Here is a 14376-nt window from a genome sequence, read left to right as displayed (position 1 = left end):
CATTTTTTCTAATTTTTCCGAATTACCCCCCCCCCCCCAATACCCCAAAAGAGAACGGATCCGGTCCGGCTATCTCAGTCACGTATCTTGGACTTGTGCTTATTCTTCCAACAAGTTTCATCCTGATCATTCCGCTTTAAGCGTTTTCCAAGATTCCCCCCCCCCAATGACACTGGATCTGGTGGGGATTTAAAATAAAAGATCTGAGTTACGTGGTCCTTCTAATATGAAATTTTATTAAGATCCGATCACTCCTTCGTAAGTTAAAAATACCTCATATTTCTGATTTTTCAGAATTAACCCTCCCCCAACTCCCCCAAAAAGAGCAGATCCGTTCCGTTTTATGTAAATCACGTATCAAGAACTTGTGTTTATTTTTCTCACCAAGTTTCATCCCTATCCCTCCACGCTAAGCGTTTTCCAAGATTTTAAATCCCCCCCCCAACTCCCCCCAGTGTCACTGGATCCAGTCAGAATTAAGATAAGAGCTCTATGACACAATATCTATCTAAATATTACAATTTATTAAGATCTGATCACCTGTTCTCAAGTTAAAAATACTTCATTTTTTTCTAATTTTTCCGAATTAATTTTCCCCCCCCCAGATGGTCGAATCGGGGAAATGACTATTTCTAATTTAATCTGGTCCGGGCCCTGATATGCCTGCCAAATTTCATCGTCCTATCTTATCTGGAAGTGCCTAAACTAGAAAAAAACGGGATACAGACAGACCGACCGACAGAATTTGCGATCGCTATATGTCACTTAGTTAATACCAAGTGTCATAAAAAAGGAATGTAGTTTTCATGACACTATATCAACTCTGAAAGCAATGATTAATGGCACACCAGAAACTGACCTTGTCACTAACTAGGGTATTCAAACAGTTCGTGGAAACGAACTGTAGTAAGGAGCGACCCGGCTCAATAGTAAACAAAACTCTAAAAAATGGAATTTTGATACCAATCGTTACATCAAAAGAATCGCATTTTAATGCTGAATTCAAATATATAAGCTTCATCAAGATTAGTTTAGCCCATTAAAAGTTACGAGCCTGAGAAAATTTGCCTCATTTTCGAAAATAGGGGGAAACACCCCCTAAATGTGGAATTTCGCTTTTTTTTGCCAGAATACAGATCACGGATGCGTATTTATTTGTTTGTTTTTTCCCCAGGGGTGATCGTATCGACCCAGTGGTCCTAGAATCTTGCGAAAGGGCTCATTCCAACGGAAATAAAAAGTTCTAGTGCCCTTTTTAAGTGACCAAAAAAATTGGAGGGCACCTAGGCCTTCAATTTTTATTGGATAAACAGTTTTTTACTGTTTTAAAAAGTAGAGTTGAAGAGTCAAACTTTAGCGTAAAGAGCGGGGCGTTGATGAGGAAGCATTCCCTTCCATATACGAAGTAATTTCTGTTCGTTTTAAATTTTAATGTCGCTCCTTACTTTCAGTTATAAAACTTGTTTTTTTTTATTTAATCCCTGAACAAGACTTACCATCTTCTCTCATAGCTGTAGCTTAAGATATCTAAGTTTTAACAAGACATTGCAGAATGCTTTTTGATCTGATCTTTTTACGCTGGTTGATTTTGTAGAGATGTACCTACTTTATCGGAGGTAGTGGGACCAGGCGTCAATAAAACAATGTATCTTTCATTGCATTGAGCTTTAAAGAGTACAGAACGTACATTCTTCCAATATTTTACATGAAGTTACGTTATTTAACTGTATGTTGTAATTTTAATTGATTTGAATGTATTAAATCTTCTAATACTTAACGATCTTCACAAAAAAAGTTAAAGTATCGAGGATGTAAAACAATTTTCTCAGCTATTTTCTAAGAATTTTCTTTGGCTATATTTCTCCAATTATTAAAGAGCGAACAGCTAACCAGCATAAATTGACAGGGACAAATAAGGTCATTCCATTAGTTTTCCTGAAGAAGAGAAATTAAATTATTCTACCAGGTTATTCAGGCTTATTCTATAAAACCTGCACTCATTTAGCAAACAAAGAAAGTCTTTGAACAAAATAATATTTCGATCCATGATGTAAATATAATTTAAGCTAGATTAAGTTCTAGGAGAAATTCAATGAATCGAAAAATGAATTAAAAAGAACTTTGAAAAAGCCAAAGGTCTTTATCGTTGCACCCATTATGACAGGGTGTGTGCAGGGCCGTATCCAGGATTTTGGTTGGGGGGGGGGTACAAAGGCAGCGAAAATGTATTTTTATGCATCTTTATTACGTTTTTACGAGTTGGACAGACATTTTGGGAGGGGGGAGGGTTCAAACCAACTAACCCGTCTCCTGAATAAAGAATGGGTGTGTGTCCCATCTTTTAATTTAAAAGCAGGGCAAAAACGATGTTTTCATAGCGCTAAGGACAATGAAATATGATTGTTTGAATTCGTTAATTTGGAACTTCCACCAACCATACATATCTCAAAGAATTCTAAACATCGGAGTTTCTTTTTTTGATGAAAAGGGCTTCCTCCCCCCTCATATACTTATGCAGTTTTTGGTTATTGTGGGTGCCACGTTAAAAGAAAGAAAAGTGTGTAAAAAATGAGTAAAAAGTAGAAGCTAAAAGAGCCTAAGATGTGTAGCTTTCCTTGAAAGTTGTAGTTATCCTCGGGAGTCAACAGATCGTTAATCTTTGAATTCTATGGACAAAAAGAGTCATCAAATTTAGCTAATTAGTTTTTCTTATTTCGCAGTTCAATATGGCAACACTGACGAAAATGCGGCACTGTCCTTCCCAATTTTTACCTGTAACGTTGCTCCTTACTATCAGTTGAAAACACTTACTTTTTTATTTAATTTTTATAAAAACCTAAATGACACTCTAGGCTCTCTGGGGGCTTGAGGAGGAGCAATAAAACTCTAATTTAAGGTCTGGAATTTATTAATACAAAACATTTGTTACAGTTCATTTAGTTTTACTGTGACACAAAGACCTTATTTTCCACGGTATTTTATGTCTTTTTAAATCAGTTTGTTTCAAAGGGTATAGAAAACACATGGATCCAACAAAAGTTTCAATTCAAGCAACGTTCTTAATTTTCAGTAAAGCACAAATGACAGCCTTCCCTTTGGAGGTTTTGGTGGATGGCGCTCGTATTGGCAACTTGTGTTCACTTTGAATTCGATGTCAGTGTTCTTTTTAGTTTCTCTTCTTTTTAAGTTTCATGTTTTTATTCATAATAATTTCTTCACGCTTTAAATTCCACATTGTGAACAAGTTGTTCTTCCTACAATTATTTATATGGCACTTGGTAAATACCAAGTGCCATATAGCGATCACAAATTCTGTCGGTCCCGGTTTTGCTAGTTTAGGCACTTCCAGACAAGCTAGGACGATGAAATTTGGGAAGCGTATCAGGGACCCGACTAGATTAAATTAGAAATAGTCGTTTTATCTGATTCGACCATCTGGGGGGGGGGGGGACGGTTTAATTCGGAAAAATTAGAAAAAATGATGTTTTTTTTAACTTACGAACAGGTGATCGGATCTTAATAAATTTGATATTTAGAAGGATATTTTGTCTCAGAGCTCTTATTTTAAATTCCGACAGGATCGATGATATTGGGGGGAGTTAGAGGGGGGAACCTAAAATCTTGTAAAACGCTTTGAGTGGAGGGATCGGGATGAAACTTGGTGGGATAAATAAGAACAAGTCCTAGATACGTAATTGACATAACCAGAACGGATTCGCTCTCTTTGGGGGAGTGAGGGGAGGGTTAATTCTGAAAATTAGATAAATGAGGTATATTTAACTTACGAAAGAGTAATCGGATCTTAATGAAATTTCATATTTATAAGGAACTCGTAACTCAGATCTCTTATTTTAAATCCCGACTGGACCCAGTGTCATCGGGGGAGTTAGGGGGGGGGAAATCTTGGAAAACGCTTAGAGTGGAGAGATCAGATTGAAACTTGGTAGAAAGAATAAGTACAAGTTCTAGATACGTGATTGACATAACCGGACTGAATCTGCTCTCTCTGGGGTGTTGGAGACGGTGTTAATTCGGAAAAAATAGAAAATTTGAAGTATTTTTAACTTACGAACAGGTTATTGGATCTTAATGACATTTGATATTTAGAAGGATGGTTGTTTCTCAGAGCTCTGATTTCAAAATCCCGACCGGATACGGTGATATTGGGGGAGTTGGAGGTGGGTAACCTAAAATCTTGGAAAACGCTTAGAGTGGAAGCATCGGGATGAAACTTGGTGGGAAAAATAAGCACAAGTCCTAGGTACGTGACTGACATAACTGGAATGGATTCGTTCTCTTTGGGGAGCTGGGGGGGGGTTAATTCTGAAAAATTGGAAAAAATGAGGTATTTTTAAATTACGAAGGAGTGATCAGATTTTAATGAATTTAAAAGGACCTCTTAACTTAGATCTCTTATTTTAATCCCGACCGGCTCCAGTATTATTGGGGGTAGGTGAGGGGGAACTGGAAGTCTTGGAAAACGCTTAGAGTGGAGAGATCAGGATGAAACTTGGTGGGTAGAATAAGCACAAGTCGAGATACGTGATTGACATAACGCAGCTGAATCTGCTCTCTTTGGGGGAGTTGGAGGGAGTGTTAATTCTGAAAAATTAGAAAAATTGAGGTATTTTTAAGTTAAGAACGGGTTACCGTTCGTCAGGTATTTTTAATTTTGATATTTAGAAGGAACTCATGTCTCAGAGCTCTTATTGTAAATCCTGACCAGATCTGGTGACATTGGGGTGGGGGAGTTTGAAGGGGAAACTGAAAATCTTGGAAAACGCTTAGAGTGGAGAGATCGGGATGAAACTTGGTGGGTAGAATAAGCAAATGTCGTAGAAACGTGATTAACCTAACTGGACTGGATCCACTCTCTTTGGGGGAGTCAGGGGGAGTCAGTGCTTTGGCGAGTTCGGTGCTTCTGGACGTGCTAGGACGATGAAAATTGGTAGGCGTGTCAGGACCTTCAGAAATTGACTTGATAAAGTCAATTTCACCGATTCGACCATCTGGGAGGGGGGGGCCTGAAGGGAGATGAAAATAAGAAAAAATGAGGTATTTTTAACTTACGAGTGGGTGATCGGATCTTAATGAATTTTGGTATTTAGAAGGACCTCGTGTCTCAGAGCTCTTATTTTAAATCCCAACCGGCTTTATACCTCTGATTTTCCTTTTAAATTAATCTATTGATTCTTAGAATTTTGCTAGAGCTCATGCCATATGAGTTCTTGGCTCTTCCGACCTCGTCACAAGTGCCTTATGAGCTCTTAGCTCTTGTTTCTCTATTAATTTTGGAATTCTACTATTTATAAATTAAAAATTCTCTTTATATCTTCCACTGAAAAACTAGTAAAAAAAAATCAAATCAGTTCATTGCATAATTGAAGCAGAAGAAGAAATTGCCTTTTTAATATTAAAAGCAGATAGTGATAAATCAGTCATCATTAATTTCTGGAATTTCGTAATGTCTATTGTTGAAGCCATATCTAATTCGTTGAAACTTTTTTAATCTTGAAATTTCAATGAGTCGGTCCTTTTCATTTCCGAATCCAAAAACCGTGCCTTAATTATAAATAAGCTAAAATTACTTAAGAGAACAAATGTATAGTGGTAACGACCCAAAGAGTAATAGTAACTTATAACAGTGGGAACTGGCACTAGTGTCGACAAAAAGACAATCAATGCCATCTTGGAATATGGTGACACTTGGAATTAATCAAGCTCCGTAACCGTTTCTCTGTCAGTAAGTGAGATTAGACTTTTATTTCTATCCTAGTTTTACTAATTACACTAATAAAATTAATTATTCTTATTATAACACCCTGAAAAATGCTAGGTGTCACCAAACAATAGATAGTGGTAATAGTTTTTTTTTTGTCAGCACTAGGGCCGGTTTACACTCTTATAAGTTAACCATGCTCTTTGGTGACGACTTGTAACCAAACTCAACTCCCGTTTAAGTTAACCGCATTTGATTCAACTTTGTTGAAGTCAACCCAGAAAACCGCGTTCGATTCAACACCGTTGAATTCAACCCAGCAAAGTCTGTAGATTTGCTATGGTTGACCACATCTAAAGGAAGCATGCTATTTAAATATGAGTAGTAGCATTATAGTCCTTATTTGATGCTCTTTCTAAATATCATGGCTGCTTTTCGGACCCCCCCCCCCCCTAATTTTCCCATATATAGCCCTAATAATATATTTTTCTATTCTTTTGCTATTTGGAATGATTTTAAAATGCAAATAACTATGAAGAGACATGTTTTCTGACTAATAGAAACATGCTGCAATGATAAATTAAAATGTCATTGTTTTATTGTTTTAATTTATTCTAGAGCTATATCTGAGTCCGTCAGGGGTGAGGATGGTGTGCTTTGTCAGAAAAGTGGTTGTGATATTTGCCAAGAGCAAAAAATATGGAATCGAATGGTGCCACTTTTATTAGCCTGTTTTCTTTAGATTTGGTCAAACGCAGCAAATTTACTACCCACCCCCTTTCAACCCAACTTAATTTAACCTAACCTTTGGAGGGATTGAGGTGAATGGGGGTTGAGTTGCATGGGGTACGAGTTGAACGGAAGTTGTAGGAGGATTGAACTGCATGGATATGGAGTTGAACGGGGGTAAGTTAATCGGGGGCTGAATTGGACGAGGTAATCGTACTTGAAGGATTGAAAATATCTGCAATTACTTATATAATTAGGCTTAAGTAGGTACATTAGATGACTTGATTAAAGTGCTTATCGTCAAGTGTTACGGAAACATAAATTTTAGTGTTAGCAAGTAGTCATTGATCAAATTAGTTCTTGGAATGACTCTGTATGCTTGATACGCCTGTTAAAATTTATTTCCGTTTTTTTAGTTTTTTTCTGTTTTTTAACACGTGTTTTATGTTGAGATAAAGCATAAAATAACTTAAATGAGTAAAATAGAATTTGAGGAATTACAAAATTAAATTATTAGGTAACAAACATACTGTACATCAAATACGTACAAATCGGAGTGGGGAATCAGATCATCATTAAAAAAATTTCGCAATTTCTGTTGTACTTTCTGTATTTTTCACATAGTTTGCCTGCTAGTTTGTTGGTTTTTTTAATCTGCCCCCCCCCCCTCCCAAAAATAAATAATTAAGAAAAACCTAACAAAAAGTGTAAACCATACCATATTGTCAATGAAATGGTATTCGTAATTATTTTCAGGTTGAAGCAGCATAAGAGGTTACATAATGGCCTTGCATTGCGTTGTAGCTACTGTACCAAACTGTTCAGTAACAGGTCAGACTTAAAGAAGCATGAACGGGTTCACTCAGGCGAAAAACCATTCAAGTAAGTGGCGTAAACAACGATACCAAATGATAGCAAAAAAATAATTGGCTGGGGAATATATTCCGTCATTGGTATCTGTGATTTCGTCGTGCAGAGATACCCTTACAAAATGATTATGGATTTTTTTTCAGAGATATGAAAGGAAACTATTTGTTGATTGCTACTTACAAAAAACTAAGCTTGTAAGTCTCTGTAGCTTGAGGTATGTCAAACAGGTTCTTTCTCATGGCAAATTGAGACACACGAGTAAAATAGTCCCTCACTCTGTCAAAAAGGTGCTGGGGCCAACTATAACGTATTTGTATATATGTGTATGTTTGCCATGAAATGCCCTGAGGGGCCAGGGCCACAAAAAACAAAAGGCAAAAAAGAAAACAACCTACGAAAACAGTTAAAAAAAATCGGCTAAACTTTTAAACAGAGCAACTAAAAAAGAAAGATCAACCTACAAATGCAATTAAAAGAAAAAGAATACCAACTGAAACATAACCATCATAGAAAATCCTCCCTGTGGGTCATACCCACTTGAATAAACCGTGCCAGACTCCTAACACCCGGGATGGAAAACACAAGGTGTGTTTTCCATCCGGACTGGAAAACACCCATTCCATCCCAGATAGTTTTTCGACCCGAAATTCTTCCCCTTATACAGTTTTGAAAATAAAACAAAAATCATTTGTAGCTACATTTGGCGGTTGCTATTAGATAGGAATGTAAGTTTTTTGTTCTTTATATTCATATCGACTCTGTATGTTGACCCAAGCTTTTTCCTAAAAAGCCTGCTATTTTCATTATGTTTTTTTCTGTATTGAAGTAACAAATCATTGAATTCAGTATCAATTTGAAGCACCGTAATTTGACGTGAATATATTTTGCAATTATTTTTTGGCAGTCCAGAAAAGGAGGAGAGGTGAAGGAGAAAGCGAAAAGGGAAAAGCAATAGATTAATTTTAAAATTACTGTGACTAACGGATAAATTAGCCCTTACCTCTTCGCTCTTTACCATAGGAGGTAAGAGGAGAAATGAGTAGATTAATTTGAAAATTATTATGACTAACTGATGAATTAGCCCTTATCGTCCAAGTTCTGTAATTATGACATAAAAATTTAAACTAAATAAATTGGAAAAAATACAATCCAGTCAATTTGTTCAAAGTAGCTTAAGCAAATCGATGCTGTAACTCCATTAAGCTGTTCTAAGGTAAAATAATCCTAAAAAAAAACATCACAGAGAAATTTTGTTGCCCTACTTTTAAGAATTATTTAGTAAAAATAATCCCTCCCTCTCTCTCTCATTCTCTCTCTCTCTCTCTCTCTCTCTCTCTTTGTTTCTCTTTCTCTCCTTCTTTTCTCTCTGTCTAAACCCTTTTTAGATTATTAGTAAAATCGTTGAAGATGCCCTTCTCGAAAGTAAAAATTGAATTAAATGGAAGGTATTATCAAAAGAAGAATTGTTACTGAACAAAAAAAAAATTAAAAACAAAATAGTACAGCAACGAATTAGTAAGGAGCGGCAGTACTAGTAGGAGGGAAACTCAAAGCATGTTATTGTAAAAAAGAGGAATGTAAAAGATTACAAAACTATCTTTTATTATAAAGTTATAAATGCTAATTATATATTTAGCATGAAAGGCGTATCGTGTTGTTGCTCAAAATGGACAGGGTCGTTTTTTTTTATAATTTCTCTCCCGAGAAGACGCTTGCTTCCCGCCACCTGGTGTACATCTCGGAATGTCACGTGTGCCACAAAGCTCCGCCGCGCTTGGTACATTCCCGAAACGCTTGGCACAGTTCCTCCACGCTTGGCACGTGCCACCTCATGTACATGATTTCTGAGAAAAGGTGACCCCTTGGTCTTTCCTAATCTAGAACTTTGTTGGGCTATCTCTTCTATCTCATTCTCGTCTCTATCTATCTCTATCTCATTCTATCTCTGCCCTTGGGATTGAAACGTATGGTTTCAATCGTATGGTTTATGCCAAGTACATTTTATATATTATCTTACTCCGAAACCTTTTGAAGCTTAATCCTGCTTACCTTATGAAGATTAAACGTTTTGAAGCTTAATCCTGTGGCTCTTAGAAAGGTGCTGGCAAAATATAATTTTGGACATAAAGAGAAATGGAAAATCGTGGAGCATGGCATTCAGAGGTCTTGACGCCAAACTAAGTAATAGCTTTTTCGCACTACGCCGGAAAAACTTTCATGCTGGCGTAACTTAAGACTTTATGCTATATTATTGTAATCTTATGGAACAAATTTTGTCCTTAATATAGGCAGTGCTGAGTAGATCGGAGATTTATCTAGAATTTTAAATCACATAAGTTTATGTTACTTTATGGAAAATTTCAACCTAGCTGCAACAAAACGGATTTCTGCAACAAAATTAAATAAATTTTGAAAAATAAACTGATACACTTTTTCTAGATAGCATTTGACGATTGATCAGAGCTTGAGTATCCATCTCCATTCCACGTTTATAAATTTCAGATAATCTTGCTTTTGATGGCCTTGAGGATTTTGATGGCCTTATATCAGCTTAGTGTGAAAGAACTTGTTTAAGTGTGAAAAGTTATACTTAAAACAACATAACTTAACCACTTACGTACGTAGTGTAAAAGCCACTTAGGCTTTACGGTTTTCAGCACTGAAATTGATTCCTCTGGGTAGGTATAATAGGGAGAGGGGTGTTAATTTGCAATTTGTCTTTGGTTATAGATTCATCATTTTAACTGATAATTAGATGAAGGTTCTAAAACGAATGAGTCAGGTAAATGAATTTGGTAGCGTACGCAATTATGTTTTTATGCTGCGCTATAATCGTTTGCACCAGAAGTTTAGTCAAGATTCTTCAATAGTTTTCAATTTGTGCTTAAGCTGTTATACTAAAATTCATTAATATTATTATTGTGAGCTTGTGAGCTCCCCTTGATTTGTACCCTCCCCTAGATTTTGAGAAATGTCCTTTTTGAAGGGGATGGGTATTTTCACTGGGTAAATTTTAAAAACGGCCAAATTTGTCCTCGCTTCTAGATTTTAAAAAATGAATTTCGCCCCTCCCATAAATTTTCATGAGTTGACGCCATTGCAAGGATTTTTACTCATTTTATTTTTGTGATTCATGTTTTGAACTTAATTTAATTCGCGCCTAAATGGAAATTTGGCTGGTTTCAGCTTGTGACAGTCATTTCAATAAAGTATCATCGCATCTGTTATCTAAAATTATTCCAACTCTGCGCAAGGGCAACCCTTTTGTCTTTGCAGTATAAACGACAAACAACTGAAAACAACATAAAATTTCAAAGGATATCCAAATGTGGACTTAATAGTATGACTATGCTAAGCAGGAAGAAAATAAATAAAATATAATCACAACACTGCTAGTTTAAAGAAGAAGTCAATTATATTAAAGATGTGTAATTGCTTTTTTGTTTTCTTTAGTGGTTATGTTTGTGTGGCATAGTAAAAGGTAATTTAGATTCTTTTTTTTTTGCAGATGCAAAGAATGTGGAATGGCATTCAAAGTTGCTCATCATTTACGAGAACACGAGCGCAAGCATATAGATGATCGTCCTCATGTTTGTCAGGTTCAGGGTTGTACTGCCAAGTATCGGCGTGCAGAAGCGCTTAGAAAACATATGGCCTCCCAACATTTAAATCTGAGCAGAGATGAAGACCTAATAACTTTTTTAAATCAGCTAGGCATAAATACAGTATCAGATATGATGAATAATGAGACTCTGCGTCTGGCGATGGAACAAATCAAGCCAAATGACAATGTATTGGCATCTATAGCGGCGCATACCGATATCTGTAGGTGCGATCCTTGTCTATGTGATCCAACTAAGCCTAACAGCCTCTGTAACTGCATTATGGAGTCAGATACCTCCGAGGTACAAGTCTCGATTCCTAAAAAGTCAAGCTGTTGCAGTAGTGCGAAAGAAGCCTCAAATAACAACAGTTATTCTGAAACTACTGCCTCTCGAAATAATGATGCAAATCCAAGTTCTAATGCTGATATTCACCGTGTTGAAGATCCTGCCAGGACGCTGCTAAATTCTGGTGATAAACAAAGCTGCTGCTCTAACAATTTCTGTACTGATGGCATGGGTAGTGTGAGCAATGAAGAATGCCAGATTTTTGGCTCAACTTATCCTACTGGTTCTTGGAACGCTGATGTTGATGTATCTTCGATTTCACTGAGACTCGAGATGGAACAAGGATCAGAAGGTTTTAATAAGATATCTCCGATTGAAACTAATCCATCGTATTTCCGGGTAGTTTCTGTTGGGGTAGATGCATCTGTGGCTGTGAAAGATTGCTCTACTCAATATGAAGATCCTACTGATTTGTCTGACTTCGATTTGAGCTTTTTAAGAAGTCCAATGACAAACCAGGTGAATGATCCCTGGGATTTGACAGTCCCAACTCCAGCCCACTCGGGAACCCAAACAAACCCAAGAGAAATTAGCCTTTGTTCCCTTGGCGAAGAAGAAGCGCCTCTAGACCTTTCAAAAAAATCATACCGAGACCAAGCTTGTGAAGTTATGAACCTTGATGTTACTATGCTTTCTAGTCCAGTGCTGCCTTCTAATCATTTAAGTGACCACGAAGAATTAAATGGCATGTGCTCAGATGGTATCCAGACTACTTGTTGTGCAGACTCATGCACAAAACCTGGTATCCTTGGACTGTGCAACAATGATTGTGATACACTCGATTCTGGATGTACTGGGCATAGTGATTTCATTACTCCTCCGAAAAGCTGCACAGAAAAAGGCTGCTGTGAGCCTGGCTCTAGTTGTTGTACACTTCAAAAACACGAAAATAATAAATGTTGTATTGTTGTGTGTCTAAATGACCTAGAAAATAACTTACAGCAAGAAAATATAGATTCAGTGGGTGAATTTTAATCTTTCATTGTAAGGTTGTTTGATGTTATTTAACTTTTGTAAACTGAAAGTATTTTAAGATCCAGGAATATTTTATTTTGCCGATAAACTAAATACAGTTTCTCTTGTTTTATTTTTTTTTGTTTTTCTGGTTTAATGTTTTTCATCCCCCTTTCCGCATCTGGAATCCTGAATTGTTGTATAATGTGTGCGTCTTCTTTTTTTTGGGAGGGGGATCTTGGACTTTTCCCTCCTCAAGTAATAAATTCTTTCATTTATGTTTGTCTCCATCAACTCAGATAATATATTTGAGATAACATCCTCTTAGTAATGTTTAGGCTGTACGATTAATAAGATGAAGCTGAAATAACTAGTACATAATATTAACATGCAAGCATTGCATGATTAAATCGATGCTTTTCATGGACTTTCAAAATGCTTGTCATCAAAGTAAAGAAATTTATTGTAAACTTTGATGGGAAGAGTTCAGCTAATATAGTTTCTAATTGGTGTATATTATGGATACTTTTACCTCCTCCCCCTCCTTTCAAAAATCTAAAGGTTTTCATAATTTCCCAGTACAAACAAAGAAACACATTTAGAAACAATGGTAAATTACTCGTTGATTGCTCGTCTTTACGGAACCATTGTTATAGTCGAAAGGGCTGTAAGGTTGCTCTAGGTAAAAATATCGACCATTCCGACTTATACTTGCCCCCTTTCCTGCTCTTGTTGCAGCTAACTTGTTTTTCCCTCTTTATTTTCTTTTTCACATATTTATTTGTATTCAAGGTATAAACGAATTCTTCAGTTGACTCATAAAATATTTAGTTAGAGGCTACGCAGAGGGCGAGGACCTTCAGGTCATTCCTCCTGTAAGAAACAGTTGCGTACGTGTCTGATGGGAGGTCAAATTATTTCACCTTCAACATCAAATCCAATTTGATTAAGACTTAGTATTTCTTGAGTGTGTATTCCTCCATATTTCCAGAAGCTTTGTCCGATGAGTTTCCTTCACGCAATTGGGTTAGTTATTAATTTATGTTGTTACTATCAGTAACGGACAATATAGGGTCTGTTGCTTGACAACCATAGTAAGTGTTAATATCCTAATTTTTTTTTTCTTGTTTTTATTCTCTCTCCAATATTTCAATCACCTCACAATACTATTTGAAATCTTGTTATTTTTCGTCTAATAGAAAAGAATCTTAGAGAGATTTTAATGCAAAACTTGCTAAGAACACAAAAAATCACTAATTTCATTGCATTAATTTTGACATGATATTGTGGGCGTTTATACGGATGTTTTTATAGAAAACGTTTAGTCTGTTGGAATTGAAGCCAGTCTAACCAGGCCAGGTATCCTGCTGAGCAATTGGAATATTGGAAGAGGGCTCATTTGAACGAGTATTACAATCTGTAGTATGTTTTTTTTTTTGTAACTCCATCATGTTACAATAAAGTACCGTTTTCTGCTATTCTGTGCACAGTAAAACCAAAATTTTTGCCAAGAGAGGGCCGAAAGGCAGGGAATTTCAGATTTTGAGATCGACCGAACACAAAAGGTGTATATAAAATTTACTTTCCCCTAAATCTCGAGCCTCTTTTGCTGTTTTTTCTGTAATTTGTTACCCTTCACTCACTCCTGGCAATACTTCTCAACCTGCACTTTTTTTCCGTGTACCTAGCCCCCCTCTCTTCCCTCCTAAAAGGGCTCTGAATGTTGGTGAATTTAGACAAATCTTGTTTTGTTCATCTATCTTCGAGTTTCATGAGTACAATTTATTTTAGTGTTCAAATATGTGTGCAAACGACCCTAGGAGGGGAGGTGTGAGGGTACAAGACGGCAAAGGTTGTAAAGGGATAGCCAGGTAATGAACAAATAGCTTGAATTGTCGTTTGGTGCTCTTTTCAAACATAATAGTCTTTTTTGTCACAAATATTGAAGGATAAGGATGAGAAAAATATTTCTCACAAAATGAGTAAAATATTACTTACTCAAAATGAATACCTTTGTAGACGCCAATGGTAAACCCATTACTTTCCGGACGAACTTTCTTTTTAATCTTTAAAAGAAATGCTATAACTAGGTGAATGGAACTTCCAAGGATTTCGAGGTGTTGATATTTAATAATAATAATTAATTTTTGACCC

General features: G+C 36.3%; 1 protein-coding gene across 1 annotated transcript; it reads left to right on the top strand.

Annotated features, from left to right (window-relative positions):
* Positions 1-7204: 7204 nt before the first annotated feature.
* LOC136042925 (uncharacterized) lies at positions 7205-13694 on the top strand (the record flags this gene model as incomplete). The annotated part of the gene is given in 2 exon segments (XM_065727846.1): positions 7205-7330; positions 10827-13694. Coding segments are annotated over 2 exon segments (1543 nt in total), but the record flags the coding sequence as incomplete, so codon positions are not given.
* Positions 13695-14376: the final 682 nt, after the last annotated feature.

This window comes from Artemia franciscana, chromosome 2, assembly GCF_032884065.1.
Source record: "Artemia franciscana chromosome 2, ASM3288406v1, whole genome shotgun sequence".
In the NCBI taxonomy this organism is placed as follows: domain Eukaryota; kingdom Metazoa; phylum Arthropoda; class Branchiopoda; order Anostraca; family Artemiidae; genus Artemia; species Artemia franciscana.
The sequence above is the reverse complement of the archived record's forward strand: the minus strand, read 5'-3'. Positions and strand labels throughout refer to the sequence as shown.